The sequence below is a fragment of the Myxocyprinus asiaticus genome, chromosome 22 (assembly GCF_019703515.2).
Source record: "Myxocyprinus asiaticus isolate MX2 ecotype Aquarium Trade chromosome 22, UBuf_Myxa_2, whole genome shotgun sequence".
In the NCBI taxonomy this organism is placed as follows: Eukaryota; Metazoa; Chordata; class Actinopteri; order Cypriniformes; family Catostomidae; genus Myxocyprinus; species Myxocyprinus asiaticus.
In genome coordinates this window covers 10,240,712-10,263,315 of record NC_059365.1, presented here as the reverse complement: position 1 = coordinate 10,263,315, position 22,604 = coordinate 10,240,712, and the positions used below count along the sequence as shown (strand labels likewise).

Genomic DNA, 22,604 nt, shown 5'->3' with positions numbered 1-22,604 from the left:
TGGAAAACAAATAAGAGTTCAGCCCTGCAGCTGCTATGCAGACAGACACTTTCTGGTGAGCAGATTATTTCATCTATAAACATACAGCTAAAAACATTAAACCCACACGAGTGTGAATTACCATCGTATTTCATGTGTTCACATACCAAAAGTGTTGGAGCTACAGCCATAATTACGGCCGCGAATACACCAGCGGTATACAGTATGGAACAGGCTGACTGGAGGAAGGCAGCAGTCGGCCAGCGGAGCTCGATACGAGCCTCGCACAAACAAACGCTATCACATACAAAAGGAACTAATATTAACACAGGGTACCAGAGCCAAGCGGTTAGCCTGACATCTAACATAAAAACATCTAACATTAGGCCATGACGCGCATCTAGGCGGCATGTAGCCGCCCTAATATACCCCACGAGCGCACGCTGACAGGCTATAAAACCCACCTAATACTGAGGGGCGTGATGCAATAGAGCAGACGGATGCGCTATTCTTATGCACACTGCATAATGCAAGTCGCATTAAAGTTAATATAATGCATAAAGAAAAGTCGCAATTATACACAAATGACAAAACTAAGGGAAAAACTACAAGACAGCAGTCTGTCTCACTACACTAACACTGCTGTTGAGCTCTGCTAGGCCTTGAAGCAGAAGGTATGTATGGAGTACCATAGTACATGAATTTGGTAATGATTCAGTACCATGTTATTACTGTCTAATAATATTATATCACTGTGCCACAGTACTTTTTGTAAGGGCAGTCTATCCATTGAGCAAAATGCTAAAAAAAAAAAAAAAAAAAAGGACCAGGTATCTTAGGGTTGCCACCCATCTAGGATTTTCCAGGATTGTCCCAGATTTGTAATATTTTCTTGACATGTTCACACATATGAACTCTTGTTTATAAGCATACTATGCAAGGAGGAGAATCATACGCATTCTTATTTGAATCATTGAATCAGTCTGATTCATTTTAGTGAACTGGTTTAATCAGATGATCGCATGTTTTTGTTTTGTACTTTATACATACTGTAACTTTATACATACATATTCATACATTATAAAACATTTAAATGTTCAGTGTGAATCATAAATTCAGGAAAACTGCTTAGGACCAGAGTAAGTAAATAATACGTTAAACCTGTACACACACACACACACACAAATGTTTTTTTTTTTACACATTTCATTTTCTTTAACAAAATAAAAGAAAAAGCTAAATATTTTAAGTTTTAATACATTTTGTTAAAAATTAAACAATTAATTTTTATATTATTTTGTTATGAATTTGAAATAGACTAATATATATATATATATATATATATATATATATATATATATATATATATATATATATATATATATATATATATATTTTAGTAAAAAAGTACATTTATTTGATTTCCTTTGGTTTAAATGTATGATTTTTTTATTTATTTTTTGTAAAAAAGTACATTTATTTGATTTCCTTTGGTTTAAATGTATGATTTTTGTTGTTTTTTTTTTACTTTGTACATAACTTTATATGCTACTTTATACATACATATTTATACATGTTCAGTGTGAACCATAAACTCAAGGAAACTGCTGTCAGAATAAGTAAATAATACGTTAAAGCTGTACACACACACACACACACACACACACACACAAACACAAACATGTTTTTATATCATTGTGGGGACTCTCCATAGACTTCCATGCATTGTATTGCATTTTTTCCCCACAATGTAGTATAAACATGTACACACACACACACAAAACACCAAATGTTTTTTTACACATTTAATTTTCTTTAACAAAATAAATAAAAAGCTAAATATTTTAAGTTTTAATTAATTTTGTTAAAAAATTCATTTTGATGTAATTTTGTTATAAAAATTAAATTAGTCTCTTAAAAATAGGCTAAAATACTGTATTTTTTGATGTTATTGTTTTATTGAATTATATGCTATATATGTGGTCATTTCCATATAAAACAAGGAGTAAACAATCATAAATATTTTTTATTTCTTTTCGGCCATTGATCAGGTGTCCAGGAATTTTACAGCGCCTTTCAAACGAGTTTGAGTCCCACCACACTAGGGGGCCGTAATGAGCGGTCTGATCACTTCAGCGCAGTGAAGGCCAATAACGAGAAGAAGATGAACTTGCGCTCCACAGTTTCCCCAATGCAAGATGGCGGTGCAGGAGACAGCAGCACAACTCTCTATGGCCCTAAAGGTGCAAGAATATCCAACTTTAAAGGTCTGTCAAGCTTTGCTATACATACTCTAAACGTGCAACTGAGCATATTTATTCTGAGCTATATGACCTTCATCATAGATGAATCCAGCTAACGAAAATGACCGATCAGATGGGAAGTATGTGGCTGTATTTAGACAGTTAACTGGTTAGCACTATGGCTAGATAACTTAGCAAAACAAGTCCCACACAAACAGATCCCACTGAAGTGAACGCCAGCTGTCGAGCGATTCCTCGTTAACGACATCGCCTGTACAGGTATTCGGCGGCAGGAGGGGGATATGTCGTGTAATAGCAGTCTAATCGAAGTCATTCTCGCAATTCGGGACAGTCTTTTAATTGATTAGAAACCGTTTTATTCTAATACAGGGGTTTCCCTAGTGTAACCAGCGAGTAATGCAGTTTAAAACAGATTAAGGGACCATTAGCGAGGCGGATAGTGACACGAATCGTATCTGAAGATATTGCTACTTTATTACCTCACCAGATATTAGATAACACTACTGCTTAGTTATATATGTACATTGGATTTGAACGCTGTCATCTGAAACTATGATGTCATTAGATACTAATCGAATGCCTGCTGGAGGAAAACATACATGCTAGTGGTGATCATAGCTCGGTATTAATGCGATTTAGCCATTATACCAGGATCACATTTCATTATGTTGTGTGGATCAGCTGTAATTTATAGCTCAGGTGTATTTTCTCGGCGAGAGGGTTATTATTTAATGGATGGCATACGGCACCTTTGTTCTCTGCGTCACAGATTTCCCCCCTAATAAACACGATTGATAGCGTCGATTTGGATATATCCCTTCGTTAACCGATTGCTTTGATTATCTGATGAAGAGTTAAGTGCTTTGTAAGGTGACTAGTTAATGGATCTCCACTGAAATGACGCCTGTTTATGTGCACGCGTGCAGAATGTCAATAATACATGGGTTTCATTATTGTCAAGGGCATGTTGCATGTGTGCTTGCCTTGCAGCATTGAGCATGATTTCCAGCATCCTCGCTGGTTCTCTTGAGCGTGTGGCTTCCTGTGCTAAACCTCTAAACTTGTCATTGTCTCCTCTGTGCTAAATCATTGTTGGAGTGGTCGAGGAATAACAAAGAAAATGGATTGACCAGCTCTATTTTGAAAGCACTGATTGTGGTGCCTTTATTTCTACAAGCCAAGAATTTCATATTAGTGTAGTGGGAATAAATGTAATACAGTATATTTCAAAGCAATACATTGAATTGATTATTATTTCCAATGTTTGTAATACTGTTTGTAATTCATTCATAGTGTAAGTTCTGGCTATAGATATAAACTAGGGGTGGGAGATTTTACCAAAATCTTATATGACGATGTGAGTGAATTGTTATCACGATAACGATATATATCACAATATAGTATTTTTTTCTTCTTGAAAATCAATAAAAAAAAATTTTTTTTTAAATAGTACATTAAATAACCATATTAAATGCTTATTTTTGGAAAATCCAATCAGTGAATTCAATAATTTATATATGAAAACTCCTTACTCTTATATCATTTTCTCTATATTTGAAACCTTTTTTTTTCTCTCTCTCTCTCTCCCCAATTTGGAATGCCCAATTCCCATGCGCTTGTAGTCCTCGTGGTGGCGTAGTGACTCGCCTCAATCCGGGTGGCAGAGGACGAATCTCAGTTGCCTCCGCATCTGAGAGTGTCAATCCGCGCATTTTATGACATGGCTTGTTGAGCGCGTTACCGCGGAGACCTAGCGCGTGTGGAGGCTTCACGCTATTCTCTGCGGCATCCATGCACAACTCACCACGTGCCCCACCGAGAGCGAGTACCACATTATGGCGACCACGAAGAGGTTAACCCAACGTGACTACCCACCCTAGCATTATTTATCAATGTAGTATTTACTACCCATAAACAACTGGTTGATTGATGTGACACTTTGTGATAATAATGTTTGTTCCAAAAGAACAAAAGTTTAAATGCATGAAACAAGTTTATTAGATATTACAAATATAAATTGTGACAAGACAGGCTGTTAGTCTGTGTCTTAGTGTTGGTGGGGATTTTTCAACGATTTCTGTGCAGTTACATTACATTACATTACATGTCAGTAGGTGGCGGCAAGGGACTGTTACGAGTGAGTCAGTCAGCAGACTATTCAACTGTTTCAGTCAAAAAGGCTGCTTTATTCAGGCCATTGGTCCTCCTCTTAGCAGCATGAAAAACAAGTTTTATACAAATTCTGAATGGATTATATATAGCATAGAAAGCGCACAAAGAGCGCTCCCTTTATAATCACTAAAAAGCTGTCATTCATCTTCATCGCGATCTCTAGCACCAACGTAGAACCAGACCTATTAATAATGAAAAATGAGTAACACTAAATGTTTCCAATTTATGTAAGGAATACAAAAGCCACGACATGGAGTGGATAGATATAGTAGAAAGACAGAGAGAGAGAGAGAGAGAAAATTACCCCTCAAAAAAGTCAGTAAGAAGCTTTCTCTTCCCGACTGCGAGTGGAGGTTTGTTATTCTCAATTTTTTAGCTAAAGTTATCTTCACCAGAGCGGCTCCAAGCAAGCAGTCATGTCAACGATGTCATGCGCTTAGTGGTCTTTAGATGCGGGGCGAGGCGTTTACATTTTAAAGAGACATGACAACTAGCCTATAAACAAACTTAATATAAATTATTGTAAATAATTAATTCACTAAATTGATCATATCCACTGCATAAATGTAATCAGATTTGTCATTATTATTTTTACTAAAATATAAGTATTTTGGGGACCCCCCCCCAAGTCTATTTTTTACTTCTTATGGGGGGTCCCGGATCCCCCCAGCCCCCCCTCAATTTGAGCACTGATTTGGGTTGAATTTAATGGAAAATATGCGAGTTGGACTCCGTGGCCTGGTAGAAAATTGAGCAGCCTCCGGAGTCGTAGCTGGGCCACTCGCCGTCTGTCGGTGTGCGTACCTTCATTGAAAACAGTTGTTTCAAAGTTTAGAACACACCATGTCGTCCACCAGATGTGTCCGGTGTGTGACCCCCTTCAGTCTATCCCTCAAAGCTTGGTTTTCGTTCACTTCAAAAATCAAAGATGCCACTATTGTGAATAAGGTCTATTGGTTGGCCAAACAGTGCCACTGGTTGAGCTAATTTTATAATGTTGGAATGGTCAAACAAAAAGAGCAATGTTTGGATACCGCCACAGTGTTAATACTCTTCGGGGGAAACAAATCTGCAATTGAGTTTCTTTATTGAATCTGCAATAACATCTTGGACTCATTTAGGGTTTTTATCTTTTATAAAACATCTGTATAGTGCATTGCAAAGGTAGATGGTAATCAAGACTAGAATACTTGCCCTAGTTCTACGGTGATAGATGGACTGAACAAAATGGACTGCCAGAGAAAAGATTGAAGGTTTATTTATCTCTGCTGCTTCCACAGCTGCAGTACAGCCACTCCTTCTGGCCTAATGATCATGGCCACCTCTCTGACCTTTTTTTGCAAATGGATGCCTCTAAAAGAACACAGTGCTCTGTTGTTAGACATAGGGAAAATGCCTTACTTATGCCATTTGGAGGACAAAAACTAATTGGGGAAAAACTAATCTTTCAAAGACAGGGAGTATAGAATCTGTATGTAAGAAATAAAAGGCAGTAAAGGGTCAGTAGCACTAAGGTTGAAGGTGGTGCATTGTAATAAATAGTAGACTGTGACCGTACAGTAAAGTGACAGATTGTGCTATTTAAGAGTAAAGCAATAATAAAAAAATAGAATTATGAACAAGCAACAACATAGCAGAAAAGTTTGTATATAAAGGATTGTAGCTACATCTACAAAAAACATAAATATGGTCAGATTTGTTCATTAAAGTAGCTCAGTCTTTTGGCACTTTGTGTTCAGTCTTAAAGAGTAGGATTTGCTTTAGTCTTTACTGTAGCCTCATACTACAAAAATGCTTTTATCATTTATATACTGTACTTTTCATTAGGGATGTTCGGATACAAATACTGGAATTTGCTCAGATACCAAAAACTGATAGCATCTGACATACGAATGTCATTACGTAAACGTTCAGCACACAAATTAAAATCACTTTATGTCCTAGTGTGATAATTAAACCGCAAAGGCTGTGATTTAGCCTAATGAGATAAATACATAGTTTGCATGTGCTGCGTGCTTCAAAGTAAATAGATCTTGTTTTAAGAATGTATGAATGTAAATGTGAAGCCTCCTGCTCATACCAAGTAGCTCTAAAACACAATCATGAGCATCGTACACCCTGTTTGTAGCAGATGACAGCGAGCAGAGCACTTATTCTATATGTAGTGCGCAGCATGTACAGACTTCATACTGTATTAATTTAAATGAAATAGCACCCCTTTGCAGTTTAATAAACGCACTGGTTCACATAGCGACCTGCTTTTATGGAGGTGAGAAGCTACCGTCAAAAATGCACAGAAACGGCTTCACTTCAAAGTAAAAGCTTCTGCCAAAAAAAAAGAGCTCCATTTAAATGGAAAAAAGTGTGACAAAAATCAGTACTGTATATAGTTATGAAATATTTACTGTTATGCGACTACTGCTATTACTAATAATAAGAAAAAATCTATAATTATTATCATCTGTGATTCTCTTTTGTGCAGCACATTATTTGATAAAAATAACTCCAATGTTCTTTGGATTGTGCTGCGAGATTCTGTATAAAAGCTCTTTTTTTGATAAAAATAAGACAAATTTATGTTGAAAATTAAATGTTCTATTTTCATTGGATTACATTTTTTTTTTTTTTTTTTTTATAATAATAATAAAAAATAAAAATGTTATCCCCTTTTCTCCCAATTTGGAATGCAATTCTCCCAATTCCCACCACTTACTAGGTCCTTGTGGTGGCACAGTTACTCAACTCATTCCGGGTGGCGGAGGACAACTCTCAGTTGCCTTCGCTTCTGAGACAGTCAATCTGCGCATCTCATCACGTGGCTTGTTGTGCATGACACTGCGGAGACTCCCAGCATGTGGAGGCTCATGCTGCTCTCCGTGATCCACGCACAACTCACCACGTCCCCCATTGAGAGCGAGAACCACTAATCACCACCACGAGGAGGCTACTTCATGTGACTTTACCCTCCCTAGCAATTGGGCCGATTTGGTTGCTTAGGAGACCTGGCTGGAGTCATTTAGCACACCCTGGATTTGAACTCGCGACTCCAGGGGTGGTAGTCATCGTCAATACTCGCTGAGCTGGATTACAGTTTTAATTCATTCATTTAAACACAATTTTGATGATAAAATTAAATGTTTATGGAATTCAGAAAACAAAAAAGCAGGTCTCGTATTGGCTATTACCATAAAGGAAGTATCGGTACTCGTACTCTCTTTCCAAAAAAATGGAACCGGGACATTCCTACTTTTCATATGCATAACATTGAATGACGCTCTGGGGTAAGAATGATCAATATGATGGATGAGATGGTTTGTATTGTGGTAAACCCATGCTGTTAAGAAGATACCATAAATTGTGTTACCCCAGTAATGAAATACAAAATATTGTTTATGCACTTTTATAGGTTCCTTATGAAACCTTAAACAAGCGCTTTCGAGCGGCTCAGAAGAACATCGACCGGGAGACCAGTCACGTGACGATGGTTGTGGCAGAACTGGAGAAAACCCTCAGTAGTTTTCCAGTGGTGGATACTGTGGTCTCTCTTCTGGATGGAGTGGTTGAGAAGCTCAGCGCCCTTAAGAGAAAAGTATGTGGATAACATCACTTTTGCAATGTAGTCGCTTCGGATTTGTATGGTATAAATGATTACATTTCTATAATCGCCCACAATTGCTTTCTTTGTTGAATTCATTAAATTTAACTACATTTCCGCTGTTTACACCAGACATTGATAGGGTGTTTTATCTAATAGGCGGCAGAGTCTATCCAAGCAGAGGATGAGAGCGCTAAGCTATGTAAGCGACGCATAGAGCACCTGAAGGAACATAGCAGTGACCAGCCAGCCATCGTCAATGTCTGGAAGAAGAAGCGCATGGATCGCATGATGGTGGAACACTTACTACGTTGTGGCTATTACAACACTGCAGTCAAGCTAGCCAGACAAAGTGGTATTGAGGTGCGTCTCCACTTTTCCTTTGCAGTGTGTGTATGTGTGTGCAGGCTTGGGCTATTTTTCATGTGCCGTGTTTTGTTGTCCTAGGATTTGGTCAACATAGAAATGTTTCTTACTGCGAAAGAAGTTGAGGAATCACTCGAACGACAGGAAACGGCTACCTGTCTCGCTTGGTGCCATGACAACAAGTCTCGCCTACGAAAGATGAAAGTAAGACATTTGGTTCCGCAAAGTGCCCAAGTCCATTTTTTACCAACTGCTGTGTTTAAATATTTACTTGAATTTTAACTACAATTATAGAGCCAAAATAAGTAAGTATTTATATTCCTTGCCGTCTACGGAATGTTTTCATTTGTTTACATTGCAGAGATGTTTTCTCAAATAGGCTGCCGACAAATATAATTTGAAAAGTCAAGTTTTTCAATTTTGTTAAAATATGTTCCTGTTCTCAGAGCTGTTTGGAGTTCAGTTTAAGGATCCAGGAATTTATTGAACTCATTCGACAAAACAAACGCATGGACGCAGTAAGGTAAGAGAATTTGCATAGGTATTTTTGTACGTTATAGACATGTGTCTGTGTTTTAAACCTGTTTTTTTGCTTTGTCGCTATAAAAAAAAATTATTTGTCTGCTGTGACTTTTACAGAAATGTACAAGACTTCACTTGAACACGGCTGCCATTCCAAGTCTGCCTGAATTATTGCAATTTATGGTTCAGCATGTATATAAATCATGGCTAATGGCAAATAACTTTTATTCCTTTTTCAGACATGCACGCAAACACTTCAGCCAAGCTGAAGGAGGGCAGTTGGACGAGGTACGGCAGGTGATGGGTATGCTGGCTTTTCCCTCTGACACGCACATCTCACCATATAAGGTAAATACTATTTTCATTCTGTATTATCTGAAATGTATCTTCTGCTTGAAGGAATTGTTTTGAAATTAATTTATATCTATACATGAATATATGCTGTCCAGGCAAGTAAAGTTCAATGGTCCATAACACTTTTTTAACTTCTCCCCCAGGATCTTTTGGATCCAGCTCGTTGGAAAATGCTAATCCAGCAGTTCAGATTTGACAACTACAGATTACACCAACTGGGAAACAACTCTGTGTTTACCATTACACTGCAGGCAGGGCTGTCTGCCATCAAAACCCCGTATCCTCTTTGCAGTAATGTTGACTACCCTTAGGGTTTTCAGGTTATGTGTCTAGAAGATAATTTATTGTACTCATGGATTTTGTACTATGCTATGATATGCATAACATTAACGATTTCAATATCGGTACTAGTGTATTTTTTGCAGGATGAAAATCGACACCAGGGTCATGATTTTAAATTACTATACTTTTTCCTTCAATCAAATTAAAATCTTGTTGATTTAATAATATTGCTGAAAGGTTGTCCACCTTAATTCCAAATTTACAGGCAGTGTTATAAAGAGGATGGTACTTCCAAAAACCCAGACTGCCCTGTCTGTAGCAAGTCGTTGAACAAATTGGCTCAACCTCTTCCCATGGCCCACTGTGCAAACTCACGGCTGGTGTGCAAAATATCTGGGGAAGTCATGAATGAGAATAACCCACCCATGATGCTGCCTAATGGCTATGTGTATGGTTACAGTGTGAGTAGCTGCTTTCATGTTAAAGTTAGCTATGATTCTTTGAATCTTTGTTTTAAGTGTTCATTGCATTGTTTGTGTACATATCGTCATTAACATTTCTTTCCTTTCACTCTGGTCTTCAGTCTCTATTGTCCATTCGTCAAGATGACAAGGTGGTATGCCCCAGAACCAAAGAGGTTTTCAACTTTTCCCAGGCTGAGAAGGTGTATATTATGTAATGGGAGCTCCACATAAGTTTTGGAATGTAAAATTGTGGCGCCATCGAAGGCTGGGTGAATCTCAAGCTGACACCATTTGTCCAAGGGCTTCAGTCATCCTGCCCTTTGTTCCATGCGAACAAATCTAATTGACAAAATGCCCTCACCCTCAACTGGCCTACAAGACCTACACTGAATGGATGGTTCAGAATGGAGTTGCCCTGCGCTAATCCGGACAGTTATGACAAGCAAAGATTGTTGTTTGTTTTTAAAAGGATTGATATTTTGGCTTTTATTTACCTGGATTCTTGACAGTAGTGTAAAACAGTGAACATGGCTCTATATCACCTTATCTCCAAATGCTTCTGCCTTGTAGTGTGTAAACAATATGAATTGTTCATTGCTGGGGTTTTTTTTTAACAAGGGCACCCATTTAGGTCATTGTTTTTTAGAAAGATTGTGAGTGGGTAGTTGTAGAGAACACACTCTGATGCGTTTGCACCTGTGAAATCTGTGACCACATACATTTATGTTGAAGTGATATTAATGTGTTTGATGGACATCCTCACATTCTGAGGTAACATGTAAGAAAATATTGTAGCATCAATAGCAATACTGCTCTTTATCACAACTCCGTAGATGTTTGGACTAGAAAGACATTACAGTGTTTGTTTGTTGTTTTTTTTTATTAAAAATTTACATTAGTTTACATTTTACAGTGCATAACATATGGAATTGTTATGAATACCATCATCCATTCGTAAAATAAAATAAATTTTATGTATGACCAAAGTCTGTTTAGGACGGGTGTGCAAGATTGAATTTTGAAAGATATTCCTAGTTCTCTTTTTTCTGACCGTGGATTGGGTATTATAAAGCCGTATATCAATGTTGTTAATGACTTCATGCTGCATTTAGTGATGTTTTGTGACTACAGGTTCAGTAGTAAATTTAAAGCAGTTTGGTTGGTGAATCTATGGGTAGATTCAAACCTTGCAGGTTGTTTTTACAAGGACTTAAGGTCTTCCCCTCCACATCTACAGTCTAGATGCACCCATTTTGTGACATGAATATCTGTTATGTGTGGGTTTTCTTCTGCTACAAATCAGTTATGTATCCTTTAGAGATATAAACTTGTATTGAGCACAATTTTCAGAGCATTTTCCTGAACCCGAAATGTCTCAGGTTTCACAGGATCAACAGCAGGTAATCATTGAGGGGGATCTACTGTACACAAGGCTCTGGTCTTTTAGTTTCAACTTTAGGTACACCGACATGATCCTTCTTTTTGGAAATGACTCCCTAAATGTGTGTTTAATTGTAATTGTGGAAACTTGATTAGAAACTGTTCATGCATGTCTATGTTGGTAGGGTAGATGGGTTCTTCGTGTCCAATTGCCAATAAAGATTGATTTGATTATGGATTGCGTTGTCTTCAATAAAAGCACAGTACTGTATAACTCCAAATGGCAAAACCGAACATTTCTTCCAAGATCGCAAATAAGTCAAAAGAGAAGAAGAGTTAATACTTATTAGGTATATAACTTCCTAAAAGTATTTTTTTTTTTTTTTTTTTTTTTGTGGTATTGAATGTATCTTGTAGTTCTCATGATTTGTTTAAATAAAATAAATTGCATATACAGGTGCTGGTCATATAATTAGAATATCATCAAAAAGTTGATTTATTTCACTAATTCCATTCAAAAAGTGGAACTTGTATATTATATTCATTCATTACACACAGACTGATATATTTCAAATGTTTTATTTCTTTTAATTTTGATGATTATAACTGACAACTAAGGAAAATCCCAAATTCAGTATCTCAGAAAATTAGAATATTGTGAAAAGGTTCAATATTGAAGATACCTGGTGCCACACTCTAATCAGCTAATTAACTCAAAACACCTGCAAAGGCCTTTAAATGGTCTCTCAGTCTAGTTCTGTACGCTACACAATCATGGGGAAGACTGCTGACTTGACAGTTGTCCAAAAGACGACCATTGACACGTTGCACAAGGAGGGCAAGACACAAAAGGTCATTGCAAAAGAGGCTGGCTGTTCACAGAGCTCTGTGTCCAAGCACATTAATAGAGAGGTGAAGGGAAGGAAAAGATGTGGTAGAAAAGTGTACAAGCAATAGGGATAACCGCACCCTGGAGAGGATTGTGAAACAAAACCCATTCAAAAATGTGGGGGAGAACCACTACGCACAGACGTATGCAAGACATGGATTTCAGCTGTTGCATTCCTTGTGTCAAGCCGCTCTTGAACAACAGACAGCGTCTGAAGCGTCTCGCCTGGGCTAAAGACAAAAAGGACTGGACTGCTGCTGAGTGGTCCTCTGATGAAAGTACATTTTTGCATTTCCTTTGGAAATCAGGGTCCCAGAGTCTGGAGGAAGAGAGGAGAGGCACACAATCCACGTTGCTTAATAATAATTATAATTTTCTTTATTTATCACACATTTGCACATATACGGTGAAATTCTTCTTTTTCACATATCCCAGCTAGGCTGGGGTCAGAGTGCAGGGTCAGCCATGATACGGCGCCCCTGGAGCAGATAGGGTTAAAGGCCTTGCTCAAGGGCCCAACAGTGGCATTTTGGTGGTGCTGGGGCTTGAACCCCCGACCTTCTGATCAGTAACCCAGAGCCTTAACCGCTGAGCTACCACTGCCCGAGGTCCAGTGTAAAGTTTCCACAGTCAGTGATGGTTTGGGGTGCCATGTCATCTGCTGGTGTTGGTCCACTGTGTTTTCTGAGGTCCAAGGTCAACGCAGCCGTATACCAGGAAGTTTTAGAGCACTTCATGCTTCCTGCTGCTGACCAACTTTATGGAGATGCAGACTTCATTTTCCAACAGGACTTGGCACCTGCACACAGTGCCAAAGCAACCAGTATCTGGTTTAAGGACCATGGTATCCCTGTTCTTAATTGGCCAGCAAACTCACCTGACCTTAACCCCATAGAAAATCTATGGGGTATTGTGAAGAGGAAGATGCGACATGCCAGACCCAACAATGCAGAAGAGCTGAAGGCCACTATCAGAGCAACCTGGGCTCTCATAACACCTGAGCAGTGCCACAGACTGATCGACTCCATGCCACGCCGCATTGCTGCAGTAATTCAGGCAAAAGGAGCCCCAACTAAGTATTGAGTGCTGTACATGCTCATACTTTTCATGTTCATACTTTTCAGTTGGCCAAGATTTCTAAAAATCCTTTCTTTGTATTGGTCTTAAGTAATATTCTAATTTTCTGAGATACTGAATTTGGGATTTTCCTTAGTTGTCAGTTATAATCATCAAAATTAAAAGAAATAAACATTTGAAATATATCAGTCTGTGTGTAATGAATGAATATAATATACAAGTTTCACTTTTTGAATGGAATTAGTGAAATAAATCAACTTTTTGATATTCTAATTATATGACCAGCACCTGTATATTGAATAAGATATGCAGTGTTATTTAATCGTATGCTTCACCACGTGACTGAGTGACGTATGTCACCTCACTCAGCAAGAGCGGGAATTTTAAATGTTCTTCCAACGATCATTCTGCCTCAGGTCAGGTTAGCCTGATAACTACTACATCTTGGAAAATATGGAGCATAAGTACAGAATTTACACTGTATCGCCATCTTGCTTACAAACTATAATTACAAGCTAATTAAACACCATAACAACTAGTGTCTGTTAAAATCAAATAATTTCTGGGCTAGTGGTTCCCAACCCTATTCCTGGAGGCCCACCAACACAGCACATTTTGTATATCTACCCCTTCTGACACACCCAATTCAGGTTGTAGAGTCTCTACTAAGGAGCTAATGAGTTGAATCAAGTGTTATTGATTAGGGAGATATCCAAAATGTGTAGTGTTGGGGTGCCTCCTGGAACAGGATAGGGAACCACTAGCTGAAGCTCTGAGTTGAATGCATTTGAGAAAGCCATTCTCTTGCAACTTGAAAATCGTCTAATGCATATCCAATAAACTTACCTTGATGTATAACATTATGCTTACTTTTATAGATGAGGTTGAAGTGGAACAATATGACCCATTACTTTATCCCCCTCACGAATTTGGGTGCTAAGACACGAAACTGGCAGTTGCTCTACAGTGTGGGCAAAGTTCTCAGGCTCAGCTGGCTTAAAAACAAGACAAATGATGTGAGCCATTTATCTTTAATGTTCTATTCTTTTATTTGAGGTTCAAGTGATATTACATCTGATGGATCATTAAACAGTATGTTAAAGCAATATTTGCCTTGCTTTTGCCCACGCATAGAGAACAACGAGTTTGTCTCTCTACAGGAAATTCTAGTGAGGGTATTGATGATAATGCCTGTTAGCTAAAATGCCCTCTGACATAAATTTGAGAGGATTAGGTTACTTTTTCATAAAACCTGTTGTTCTATAGATGGATGTAAATGTTGGTGACTATGATGGCTATACTGCCTTGCACAGAGCTTGTGAAAAGGGTAAGACCGATATGGTAAAGTATTTACTGTCTAGTGGAGCAACAAGCCAACTGGAAAACCGCTTTGGTTGCACACCCTTGCACCTTGCCATAAAAAACAAGTACATCTTTTTAAATCCCTCAGATAGTGTTTCCACAGGTTTTAAGTAATATCAATAAATAAACAAATACAATAAATCACATTAATTTTTGAGAGTGTAAATAACTTGTCTTTCGTATGCCAGGCACTTTAACCTGATTAAGTTTTTAAGACTAAAAGGGGCCACTAACTCTGTGCAAACTCTGAAGCCTGTGCAAATTGGCATGGATCCCATCAAGTAAGTCTTTCAAACTTAAAATAAACTTGTCAGTCTATTGTGGACATTTGCACGTTGCTCTCCGTTATAATTTAGGGCAGTCTGGACTACAGACTTTGCATGCATGGTACTTAGCTGGAGTGATCATGAACCAGGGTGATTATAATGGACAGACTGCTTTACATGTGACAGTGAAGAAGAGGCATAAGGACATGGTGGCCAAACTTCTTGAGTATGGAGCTACCCCACGGGTATAATAAATGTAGATGCAAATATGTATATTTTACATTTCTGTCAACATATTTTTCAAAATTAATACATTTTTTTCAGATACTGCTTTTTACCATTCTAAATGATTACACTAATGAGACATTCAAATGTTTATTAAGAAATAATTGACAAGCTGTAACATGTATAATTTGTCTTTTCCCAATCTGAAGAGGGATGTGTGGGAAAGGACAGCAGCGGATGAAGCAAGGAAGAATAACCTGCATGACATTTTGGTGCTTTTCAATCCAGGTTGCCATATGTAACTCACCATTCAACAGCTCATTTCCAGCTGATGTCAAATACATAATCACAGAAAATTTAGATTTTATTTTACGCCAACTTACAAGTTGATCCTTAGTAAGGTGAAGTACTTTAAAATATTTTTGTTTAAAATCATGTTTACACATAATAAAAACCCGAATAAAGAGGACATTTGTATCATTTATTCCAAAATGAAAGCAATCACCCCATGAATAAAGGCTCATACCACTCTGGTGTTAGTTAAATCTGGCCGAGATACGATGATTGACATTTTTGGTCACATTAAAGTAGAAACTGAATGTACATATTTCATTTGGATATTAAACAAGTGTACACTTCAACGTAGTGTTAGGTCCTCTTCAGTATAGTTGGTATCTTTGCATGTAAATTTTCAATCTGTATTGTCCAAACCAATTCAGCTATATGATGGGTTGTTTTGTTTAGTAGACATAGCTTGCGGTAAAGAGGGACTGTGTGGATGCTTGATCAGCCTGGCCTGAGGGTTTGTATTCACCTTTCGATGCCAGACCATTGATCTGAAGGGAAACAATAACAAAAATGATCAATATATGCAGTTCCTGACTTCATTAAATATGGCTGAAACTAACACAACACAGTGATGCACAATATAATTTAAAAGTTACAAGAAAAGGTTGACTATGATAACTGTAATTGCCCACATGCTATATTCTAAGTTGGTTACCTTGGCACGTGTGACAAAGGCATCCTGTGCAGCCTTCTTGTTCGCTGCCTGTCCCTTCCATGCAGCAAGAGCTGAGGCCTGGAGAGCACGGCCATAAGAGAAGGTCAGCTTCCAGGGTTTGTGCAGGGGAGCCTGGTTAATGGCGTTCAAATTCAGAGAGGCTTCTTCCTCACTCTGGCCACCAGAGAGGAAGCATATGCCTGAGGAACAAAAGAGAGATGTTAGAAAAATGAGATAAATCTAAAGAGCATTTAAATGGAGACCATCCACTGAGGACCAACCTGGAACAGCAGCTGGCACAGTGCGTCTGAGAGCCGTAACTGTTGCCATGGCAACCTCCTGTGGGGTGTACTTCTTGGTGCAGGAGTGTCCAGCAGTAACCATGTTTGGTTTGAGCAGAGTGCCCTCCAGATACACATGGTGGTCAGAGAGAGCCTTGTACACAGCCGCCAGGACCTTGGAGGTGATTTTTCAGGAATTAAATTCAATGGGTAACTTGTTTTTGCTCCGCTTTTAGTATTTATTCTTGAAGAAAACATACCTTCTCAGTAACGTACTGGCACCGTTGCAGATCATGATCTCCGTCTGGGAGGATCTCAGGCTCTACAATAGGCACCAGGCCATTCTGAAAAAAAGATGAGTCAATCAGAAAAAAAGATTGATCTAGTAGACTTGCATTTTTTAAGCCAGAATAAATAAATTATCTATAGTCATGTGAAAGGTTGTTTTTAAATCATGGAAAATTAATAAGATTCCATAAACAACACACATTCTTTTGGATATACCTGTTGGCAAATGCTGGCATATCTAGCAAGAACGTTAGCATTTTCAGCAATTGCAAGAGCAGAGGGGCAGCTGTCAGAGATCTTAAGTACACAACGCCACTTGGCAAAATCACATCCATCCTTCTTGTACTGGGCACAGCGTTCAGACAGACCATCCAGTCCTAGAGAATAGGCAAAAAATGGCTTAGTATTAAAAGTTGGGCTAGATATTGTAATGTTATTTAAGAAAAAAATACGTTTTACCCTGTGTTGTTGTCTCTCCATCCGTTCCATTCAGTCCTGCTGTGCCTTTGTCAACCTTGAGGCACAAAAGCACAATTAATACTTTGATTCATTATCTGTGAAAACTGTACTAGTAAGAGGACTTTGTGCTTGTATACGGAGAGAAGGCAACCAGGAGAACTCTGTGATTAGTTTGGTTACCAAACCACCTGTACATTTACAGCAAGCATAGAAATGTATAATCACATGAGTACATAGCAAACACAAACGAGTTCACAACACGTTTGTTGCCCTCAAAACATCTCAAAACTCACCTTGATACCAACTACAATGCCCTTATCCTTGATGACTTGTGGAAACAGAACCCCTTTGTCTGATTTCTGGTACAGTGTTTCATGAAAAAAGATGACACCCCCTACACTTTGAGAGATGGAAGCATCGACAGAGAAGAGGAGGTCACGAAAGCTTCGGCGGTTCTCTTCAATGTTCTCCACATTGATCTTCTGAAAACGCTTTCCCATTGTCCCTAAAATACGAAACAAACCTCTAAGGATCTCTGGAAAGCAAGCTTGATATGACGTCTTAAAAATAACATTTCACTATTGCTACAGCTGTCAAGCTGATAGGGAAAATACAATAAATCCTTCAAGATAGCAAAGTGACCGATTTAAAAATGTGTATGGTACTATCCGACTGTGGTTGGTATTTTTATGATATATTGCATTAATATATTCTGATATAAACTCTGAAACTATGGAGTTATACTTGTGCCACAATTCAGCGTACGCGAAATTATATTTTGAGCGCACAAAAAATGTTCTGCGTGCGCAAGATGATATTTTGAGCATGCAAAAAGGTATTTTGAGCATGCAAAATGGCATTTTGCATGCAGAGTGGGTAGGAGAAAGCAAAATGTAAGAATTCTGAACAAATTCACATTCAAATAAACTTTATTCAAGCGCAAAATTGATTTTCGTTTGCTCAAAATGAATTTATCTTTGCAAGAAGATCCATTACTTTACAAAACTTTCAAGTTTTCAAACGCGTACAAAATAACTTTTTGTGTGCTCAAAATATCATCTTGCGAGTGCAGAAAAGTTTTTGTATGCTCAAAATATCATCTTGCGTGTGCAGAAAGTTGTTGTACTCTCAAAATATCATCTTGCGAGTGCAGAAAAGTTTTTGTACTCTCAAAATATCATCTTGCGTGTGCAGAAAAGTTTTTGTACTCTCAAAATATCATCTTGCGAGTGCAGAAAAGTTTTTGTACGCTCAAAATATCATCTTGCGTGTGCAGAAAGTTGTTGTACTCTCAAAATATCATCTTGCGAGTGCAGAAAAGTTTTTGTACTCTCAAAATATCATCTTGCGAGTGCAGAAAAGTTTTTGTACGCTCAAAATATCATCTTGCGTGTGCAAAATAACTTTTTGTGTGCTCAAAATTTCATTTTGCATGCGCAGAACATTTTTGTGCGCTCAAAAAATAATTTTGCGTGTGCAGAATTGTGGCACATATATAACTCCATATGAAACCACATGCTCTTACCTGTGGACTCATCTGCAGCCAGGATGCCTTTTCCAGGCGCTACAATGCGCTGGGCAATTGTGGCAAGCTCCTGCTTCTGCTCCGGAGAGAGAGATGGAAACTGGTGGGTCATCCTAGGAAAATGAGGAGGCAAGCAGTAAAATCATTTGCAAAAAATACCAAAAACTAGAAATTCTGTTATTTAACTCTCTGGGTTCTTCTACAGTATCTGTAAATATTTGGCCAAGCAGCTGAACTTTAGTCCAGAGAAAGATAGTCTGGCTCCTCCCACTGAACAAGCAAGATCAGGGTTCAGTTCAAGCTGAAGATTTCTTTTTTCAGCTCTGATGAGTTATGTGTCAGCAAGTCTCATGCAGCAAGTTTCGAGCAATAATATTAAAAACTGTACAGCCGTGCTCATATGTGCATTTGTATCTTGTTTTGTTTTTAATTATTATTATTATTATTATTATTATCATCTAAATTGCCTCCCTTTTTCCACAGCTAACGAAAATGCAAGTTGCATGCATAAACTACTGCATTCATCAAGCACGTGAAATGCAAAATGCGTCTGCGATGAAATCAATTGTTTTATCTGACCAATACATAACCAAGATAGTTCTAAAAATCATTTGCATTGTGTTACAATAAAATATGCATTCATTAATACAAAGCAGACTGTGTCATACATGCAGCTGCACGCGCGACATCATGCATGCATGCATGCATGCATGCATAACACAGTCTGCTTTGTATTAATGAATGCATATTTTATTGTAACACAATGCAAATGATTTTTTAGAACTAGCTTAACATATAAAGACAGGTTTATCAGTTAATAATTTCCAACAACTTCACTGACTGCTACAGTATGATATTAACAATAACTTCGATTTAGTAGTATATTGTGTAAGACTAATAATAAGACTAATATATAAATAACCATCCTTACTTGTTTGATCTGAAGGTGAGTAGCGCTGTATAATAAGAACAGATGAAGTGGCCTCTCCCCACACACGCCGCAACTTCAAAGGATCGGGACAGAACTGTTCGAGCCACGTGGTATTTATTTGAGTCGAGAGGAGAGGCTGGACAAAGTACGCAGCCTCCAGTAACGCCATTGGCTGGGATATTGAACGGGTGTGTGAGAATATCTGCATATGTGGATTTTGACAGTGGCCTTTTAACTCCAAAGGTCCCATAATACAGATGTATCCCTAATTAGAACATCAAAACTTTCATAGTCATAGCCATTAATTAAACAATGCATTATTTAATCAATCAAGTTAAGCCCAAAGTTGCCACACATGAAATTTGAGATAACATAGAGTTGCTTTTCAGGTTTCTTTAGTTTCCGCATTGTCCTGCTCAAAGTCTAGGTGCACTTTGCAACCTTTATGTGGAAGTAACACACTCTTTTGTTGATCTCGAAATTGTAGTGTAATGCACATTAAACTAAAAATTTAGTTCTTAGCAACAATCCAACCATTCAGCTGAAACTGTAGGTTGTTATAGATCCTGAAGATCACATCATAAAAGGCCAATTGTTATTATAAAGGCTTGTGTTAGGTTAGCACAAGGTGTTCTATTAAAAGAATATTCCTGGTGCAATACAAGTTAATCTCAATTGGCAGCATTTGTGGCATAATGTTGATTACCACACAAAATAATTTCGACTCCTCCCTCATTTTCTTTCTAAAAAGAAAAAAATTGAGGTTACACTAAGTAAGGCACTTACAATGGAAGTGAATGGGGCCAATTTTTGAAAAGGGGTTAAAGGCAGAAATGTGGAACTAATTATTTTATAAAAGAACTTACATTAATTCTTCTGTTAAAACGTACTGTAAAGTTAATGTAAATCATTATTTACTGGGATAACAGGGTTTACAATGTTCCGTCGTCATGGCAACAAAGTTGTAAAATTGGATGTACTTTACACAGGAAAGGTTAGTAAGCAATTTTATCACATTAACATCATGTTAACACATATATTGTTTACATATTGTGTCTATATTTTTGATACGGTGAATATTTTAACGTTTACAAATCTGACCCATTAACTTCCACTGTAAGTGCCTCACTGTAACCCAGATTTTTATTTTATTTTTATTTATTTTTTAAGAAAAGGAAGGACATTATATTTTGTAGTAATCAGCATTCTGCCACAAAAGCTGTCGACTGAGCTTAACTTGTATTGAACCCAAAATATTCCTTTAACTGTGTTTGGATGTGTGACCACTAGAAGTAGGGCTTTAATTTAAACTCAGAGGACCCTAGCCTGCAGTGAGGACTGAAAAATAGCATTCCATTTATGCTTTTACAGTAAACTACAAATTAAATGGCATAAATATTATGACCCATACTTTTCAAATATTTCTAGTGAATTAAGAGTAACATCCTCAGTTGGCATGAAATTATGCAATTAAACTAAAACAGAGAGTCGAAAATGACATTAAAATTCTCTAGGAATAATTCCTCTAAAACCCTGTATACCTCTCTGTGTAGGTTTGCGTGTGTCAACAAACAAACTTGTTTGACTTGAGCTGTTAAGACACCAATCACAAAATTAAGAAAGGGTGTAATCTTTAGGGGGAAATTTCATCAACAGAAGTTGATGAAATCTGTTTGGCAGACAGTCAGGACAGGTTCTGATGAAATGGATTTGGGACAGGGGAGTCAGGCCATTGATAAACACACTGCATGATGATGTAAAGAAAGACAAAGACGTGCACTGACGCACAGGCACTTGCACAGCAAGAGAGAGAAAAAAACAGCGAGTTTCACAACATGAACTCTGTATTCAAGGCAATAGTCTGAAATTTAGTCAGGGACAGAGTCCAACTAGCCCAAGCTCGTACACAGAACATGAAAACTTTAAAGTAAACCAAGCACAGACATAAAGAAAAAGCCAATATACCAGATACAAAAAGCAAGACATTTGCCTATGTGAAATTGTTAAACACACATCACACAACATACACAAGAACTACACAAACATCTTGACATGGGTTAGTTTAAAGAACTGACCTGTCCACTACTCTAGGCCTACTTTGCTGTGCACATTGTGGATTATTATAAATTTTCACATTAATAGATATAATTATTCTTTAGCTATTTTTACCTTAATCATTGTATATTACTGTTTTTCCATTGCACATTACGTAGTATATCTTATTGCACTATACCTTTCAAATTACGTTTTATTTTCTTGTTCATATTCTATTTTTTTTAATGCTAAATAGGCTCTAGTGCCATCTGATTCATTGTGAATGCCCAAATGTATTTTATACCTGTATATGAAAAATATTAATGAATGAAGTTGTAATGCAATGTATTGTATTTTCACTGTCAAAACCACATCTCCTCTTTATTAATATTGTAAGTATATTATTAAATGATTAATAATATTAATAATAAGTAAAAAAATAATAATTAAATGACCCTTGATTAATATGAATCATTTTTATTAATATTTATTTATAACGTAATGCATAGTATGGAGGCCCATTTCCGTCACAAAAGCAATAATGAAAAAAAAAAATAATGAAAAAAAATCATGCTTTGGTAAATCAAATGATGAAATAAAAATCATAATTATGAGATAAAAAGTCATAAATAAGAGATACAAAATCATACTAATGAGATGTTTAGTCATAATTTTGAGGTAATAAATCAAAATTCTGAGATTACTTTTTATCTCATAATTTCATAATTATTACTTAGCATCTCATAATTTTGATTCTCATAATTTTATTTTTCATCTCATAATTATTACTTTTGAACTCATAATTTGGAATTTTTAATCTCGTAATTGTGAATTGTGTCATCATTTTGATTTTCCAAAGCACGATTTTTAATATGTGGCAAAATGG

The 22,604-nt window shown here is 37.2% G+C and overlaps 2 protein-coding genes across 2 annotated transcripts; one reads left to right on the top strand and one right to left on the bottom strand.

The window, feature by feature from the left end:
* The first annotated feature begins 2,109 nt into the window (after positions 1 to 2,109).
* On the top strand, positions 2,110 to 11,614 carry LOC127413079 (E3 ubiquitin-protein transferase MAEA-like). Its single transcript, XM_051649927.1, has 9 exons — positions 2,110 to 2,246; positions 7,822 to 8,004; positions 8,170 to 8,373; positions 8,458 to 8,580; positions 8,823 to 8,899; positions 9,138 to 9,246; positions 9,396 to 9,529; positions 9,800 to 9,995; positions 10,118 to 11,614. The coding sequence occupies exons 1-9, from the start codon at positions 2,178 to 2,180 to the stop codon at positions 10,211 to 10,213; spliced, it is 1,191 nt and encodes a 396-aa protein (XP_051505887.1). The 5' UTR covers positions 2,110 to 2,177; the 3' UTR covers positions 10,214 to 11,614.
* Positions 11,615 to 15,334: 3,720 nt separating this feature from the next.
* Positions 15,335 to 19,821, bottom strand: aldob (aldolase b, fructose-bisphosphate). Its single transcript, XM_051649979.1, has 9 exons — positions 19,685 to 19,821; positions 18,754 to 18,866; positions 17,522 to 17,733; positions 17,229 to 17,283; positions 16,986 to 17,146; positions 16,742 to 16,825; positions 16,482 to 16,656; positions 16,201 to 16,400; positions 15,335 to 16,033 (listed from the first exon to the last, which is right to left on the bottom strand). Exons 2-9 carry the CDS (start codon positions 18,863 to 18,865, stop codon positions 15,938 to 15,940), a joined length of 1,095 nt encoding a protein of 364 aa, XP_051505939.1. The 5' UTR covers position 18,866; positions 19,685 to 19,821; the 3' UTR covers positions 15,335 to 15,937.
* Between the last annotated feature and the right edge of the window lie 2,783 nt (positions 19,822 to 22,604).